The sequence below is a fragment of the Colias croceus genome, chromosome 16, assembly GCF_905220415.1.
Source record: "Colias croceus chromosome 16, ilColCroc2.1".
Lineage (NCBI taxonomy): Eukaryota > Metazoa > Arthropoda > Insecta > Lepidoptera > Pieridae > Colias > Colias croceus.
Window position 1 is genome coordinate 7,997,787 of NC_059552.1, and position 5,269 is coordinate 8,003,055.

Genomic DNA, 5,269 nt, shown 5'->3' on the forward strand with positions numbered 1-5,269 from the left:
AATAAAATGACATATAGATGGTAAATTGTAAAATGATAATATTTAAATAATTAATGTAATGTACTAACATAGTAATTAAGAAATTACTAACAAGTGGACCTATGTTGTTCTATTAATAAATAAATTATTATTATTATTTATTTTTGGTGGTAAAAACCTCGCCCATTTCTGGGGAAATACGCTAAAGTAGCGGGCTTTTGGCCAAAGCAACTTTAGGGGGGTATATAAAAGTACATACGTATATATATTGTATATTCAGTCTATAGATAGGAATTTCCTTACAATCCTGCAGGTATTTAGAATGACTGCTTTCTGTAGCAGAGCGTATGTGAGAGGGTGTAAGTTAAGAGTTTTCAGACTGGTGTGTAGAGTTTTGGGAATGACGCCTGTACTAGAAATAATAATAGGGATAGTTTTAACGGTGTGTACCTGCCACTGGGTTTTGAGTTCTATTGATAAATCTGTATATTTTGATAGTTTATTTGTGTGGGTGGAACTAAGATTATGTGTGTTCGGGATTGCTATGTCTATTAAATATATAGTTTTATTTTTCTTATCGTGAAGTGTTATGTCTGGTCGATTATGGTGTACAGTTTTATCGGTCAGTATTGTTCTGTCCCAATACATCTTGAAGTCCGGTGAGTCTAAAATGATTTGTGGGGTGTATTTATAGTATGGTGTTTTTTCTGTAATGAGTTTGTGTTTATATGCAAGTGTCTGGTGTACTATAGCTGCTACCTGGTCGTGTCTGTGTTTATAGTCAGTTTGTGTGATGGATGAGCATGCGCCTGTTATGTGCTGGATTGTTTCAGGTTGTTTATGACAGTGTCGGCAGTGATCGCTACTAGTACTATCACGTATGATGTATTTTCTATAATTTTTTGTGTCAATTACCTGGTCTTGGATAGCCAGCATAAATCCTTCTGTTTCGGGAAACAGTTCACCTCGTTTCAACCATGCGTTTGATGCAATTTTATCGACGACGGGGTTGGTTAGATCAAGACGATGCCGGCCGTGAAGGGATTTTGTCGTCCAAACGTCTATTTTCTGTTGTTTGGTGGTTATATTAATTTGTTTAGTATGGTCTGCAAGTGTGAGTGGTGTGAATGAGTCGGCTTGGCAAATGGCGTTGTGTAAAGGTGATTGATTAGAGCGCTTGTGAAAGAAAGTTCGGAGCAGTATGAGCTGTTTATTATGAAGATTCTTGATGTCGATGAGACCTCTTCCTCCTTCACATTTAGGTAAGGTTAATCTTTGTATACATGATCTAGGGTGGTGCTTCCTGTGCTTAGTCATTGTGGTGTTGATAATTCTTTGAAGTGTTGCGAGTTCGGTTTGGTTCCATCGAATGATTCCAAAAGAGTACGTTAATATGGGTATGGCAAACGTGTTAATAGCCTTAATAGTATTCCTTGCGTTGAGTTGGGTATGAAGTATCTTATGAAGTCTGCTCTTAAAACTTTGTTGAAGTAACTTTTTGATTTCTTTATGGTGGATTTCTTGTGACTGAGTATAACCTAAATATTTATATCCTTCCACAGGGTCTACTGTATCTATTATTTCGTGACTTGGTAGTTCGTATGGAGCCTGTTCTACGACACCTTTGTTGATAGATTGAATTTTGCATTTGTTTATACCAAATTCCATGCAAATATCATTTGAGAAGTTCTGTGTGATGGTGGCAAGTGTATGGATATCATCTGATGTGCCTGCAAAGAGTTTTATATCATCCATATACATGAGGTGAGAAAGAGTTGTATGTTGGGTGTTGTGTTTAATTTCGAATCCTATACATTGTCTATTTAGCATATGTGAGAGTGGGTTAAGAGCTAGGCAGAACCATAAGGGACTCAATGAGTCTCCCTGGAAAATACCTCTTTTAATTGAGATGACATCAGTTTCGGTAGTTTTTTGAGAATTGTGTATTTTTAGTTTAGTGTTCCAATTACGCATAATATTTTCTAAAAAGTGAATAATTGTGTGATTGATTTTGTAATGTTTTAAAATGTATATCAGCCATGAGTGTGGTACGGAATCGAAAGCTTTTTTATAGTCGATGTACATGGTATAGATGCTACGTTTTTGTCTGAGTGCTTGTATTGATGCTACTGAATCGATGGTTAATTGCTCTTTACAGCCCTGGCTGTTTTTGCGACATCCTTTCTGTTCTTCTGCCATAATGTTGTGCTCATGTATGTGTTTATAGATAGACTCACTTAAGCATGCAGTAATTATTTTATATATATTCTGTAAGCAAGTGATGGGGCGATATTTGGAGGGGTTTTCAGAATCTGATAGATCTTTTGGTAGCATATATGTTAGACCTTGTGTGATGTAATATGGCAGTAAATCGGGTGATTGAATGAATGTGTTGATATGTTTAAGTAACAGTTCATGCGTACACGTGAGTTTTTTGTACCAGAAATTGTGTATATTATCTGTACCTGTGGCTTTCCAATTGTGGGATCGCTCTATGACACTTTTTAAAAGATCTATCTGAATTTGTTCAAATTCCATATCTGGGACATGGTTCAATATTTCTTTATCTTCGTCAATCCACTGGTTATGTCGGTGTTCAATAGGTTGAGACCAGATATTTGACCAATATGTTTGTAGTGATTCAGATGCTGGCGGAATACAGTTATTGTCGTGGGAATTATTGGGTTGTGAAAGTTTTCTATAAAATAGTTTTTCATTATTACAGAACTGTTTATTTTGAGTTTTTCTAATTGTTGTCTCCTTATATCTTCTTAATCGATTTGCTAGGGTAATAAGTTTTTGTTTCAGGGTGTCTAGAAAGTGTGTAATATCGGTGTTTTCGGATTCATGTTGGGAATGTATTTTGTATGTTTGTTTAATCCTAGTTATATGTTTGTCTAAGTTTGGAGACCGAACGCCTTTAACATATTCGTTAAGTCTACCTATGTTTGCTCTCAGATCTTTAATTCTGCCTTCTAGTCTTCTTTGCCACCATGGGATTCTCTGTTGTTTACTACATGTTACTTTATCTTCTATAATTCTAGCACCAATAAACTTAGCGGAGGTGAAGGCAGCACTGTATATTAATGTCTGTATTGTGTTAAAGTCTAAGTCAGATTTCAGTAGTTTTGGAAGTATTTCATTGTTGATGTAGTTTACAGTAGACGATAATTTTTTTGAAGGTTTTAGTTTAGGAATATACGGCCGCTTTGTAGGATTTGAGTCTTTAAATCTAGTATAAATTTCTGTAAATAGTTCTTCTAATTGTTTAGTTAATTCTGAAGGAAGCTTTAGTGAATCTTGGGTAGTTTGTGTAGTAGCAGGGATTTGTTCACTAGTGAATGTTTGTGTCACTTGAGAGGTCTGATAGTTATAACTTGCTTGCGTTCCATCGATTGTAGTATTTTCGTCTGAAAGTTGTAATATCGTAGTGCTCAGCTCATTTTTGATTTCTTCTCTTATTGTGTTTAATTTATCAGTAGATAAAAGCTTGTTATGGACGATGGATCTGCGTTGGTCTGCTATTCTTTGCACTGAAAGGTGTGCGATTGAAGGGCACTTAGAGATTACATCTTGATGCAGTAGTGGCCTATATGTAGTTAGATCGGTTTCAAGTTTTGTTAAACGGTAATAACTTCTCATAATTTCTTCATTTAGTTTATCCGTCCATCTGATTCTACGTGATTGGGTGTAGTCTGTAATATTATTTTGTTCTGGTGCTGTTGTATTTTGCAATAAACCTCTAACTTCCTCTTTAATATTATGGATTTCTTGGTTTGTAAGGAAACCACGCTGGACAATGGCACGGCGTTGGTCCCCTATTCTTTGTTTTCCTACCTCAGCCATGTCAGGAAATTCTAATATAAAACGTGCATGTAATTGTGTGAGGTATGATTTTGTGTTTATTTCAAGGTCTGTGAGGATGAAATAATGGCGCATGATGAAAATATTCATTTCTCTAGACCACGTTTTACGTGTGCGCCGTCCATCTGGGGCGGGCGCAGTAACTTTAGCTGAAATAGCCTCCTGCGCAACATCCCCGATGGATTGTGATGATGACGTAGATGATGAATGGGGTGATCTAAATTGTTGGGTTGATGAAATGGATTGTGGTGATGAGCTGACAGATGATATCACTGATGACGGTGGTGAATAACATGATGATGATTCATCATGTATTGACTGTGTTGCAACAGTATGAGACTGGGCAATTAGCGATACGTTGCCCCCCCCAGAGTACGAGGGGCAGCCCGGGCTCGTAGGCCCGGGGCGGGATTCTCCATCGTTTTTAACTTTGGTACCCGCCTGGGGTAATATTCTACTTCTTAGGCGCATCGCATATTACACATACATTTTTTTTTTTTAATAACTAATATACATATATTATATGGTATAAAATATAAATGATGAAAGAATAATGATGAACAAAGAATGATAATAAATATATGCGATATAAGATTATATATATTAAGATAGGCTAGTGAACGACATAATATTATAATATTTAAGCAGTTTAAAATATTGAGCTATACTGGGGAAGAAAAGGAAGATATTATGAAAGAAAAATGTTCTTGGCCTGTGACTGGACCAGGAGCATTGGTTGTATCCTTCTTGGTCTGGCCTCTCACCCTAAACCTGTCCGGCATGAGTAACTCTACCGGCTTAGCTCTAGCGTTCATTGAAGCGCGCAAGCCCCACCACGACGACAACGTAAGGATACGACGGGGGGTTATTATTATTATTATTAAAATATGGAATTTTACTCGTTTAAAGATAGTTAATAGGAAATTTTGGAATATAGTCAGGAAAATATTATGAGAAAAATGAGTTCTCTCGTGGGTTCATAATACATTTGATTCACTGAATGTGAGTCAACTTTTACATGCAAGTGACTCAATCTTAGCTTTGTAATCAACCGAAGAACGTAATTTTCCACATAACAGATACTGTTATTGATATTTTACGTAATTTCAAGGAGTTTCAGTATTTTCAAGGAGGATTTTCAGTATAAGGAACATGTTTATTAATTTCTATAACGTACAAGGACAACAAACAACAACAAAAGACTAAATTTTTTGAACACTTCAATATAAGAAAACTAGAACAAGAACTCTATGTTTTAATTGATTACTGACGATCCTTGGATTGGCAGCTACTTACCACATCCAATTTTTTCAGTTATTTAAGATTGGTAGGTAATCTCTATTTGTCCGTCGTTGACCCCAAAATCCTTTCAAACCGTCTCAGGCCGGCATCTATTTGCCCATAAACAAAATCAGCAAACAACGCC

At 36.2% G+C, this 5,269-nt stretch overlaps 1 protein-coding gene across 1 annotated transcript; it reads right to left on the reverse strand.

Moving 5' to 3' along the window:
- Nucleotides 1-255: 255 nt before the first annotated feature.
- Nucleotides 256-4,314, reverse strand: LOC123698721. Its single transcript, XM_045645472.1, has one exon. The coding sequence runs from the start codon at nucleotides 4,312-4,314 to the stop codon at nucleotides 256-258; it is 4,059 nt and encodes a 1,352-aa protein (XP_045501428.1).
- Between the last annotated feature and the right edge of the window lie 955 nt (nucleotides 4,315-5,269).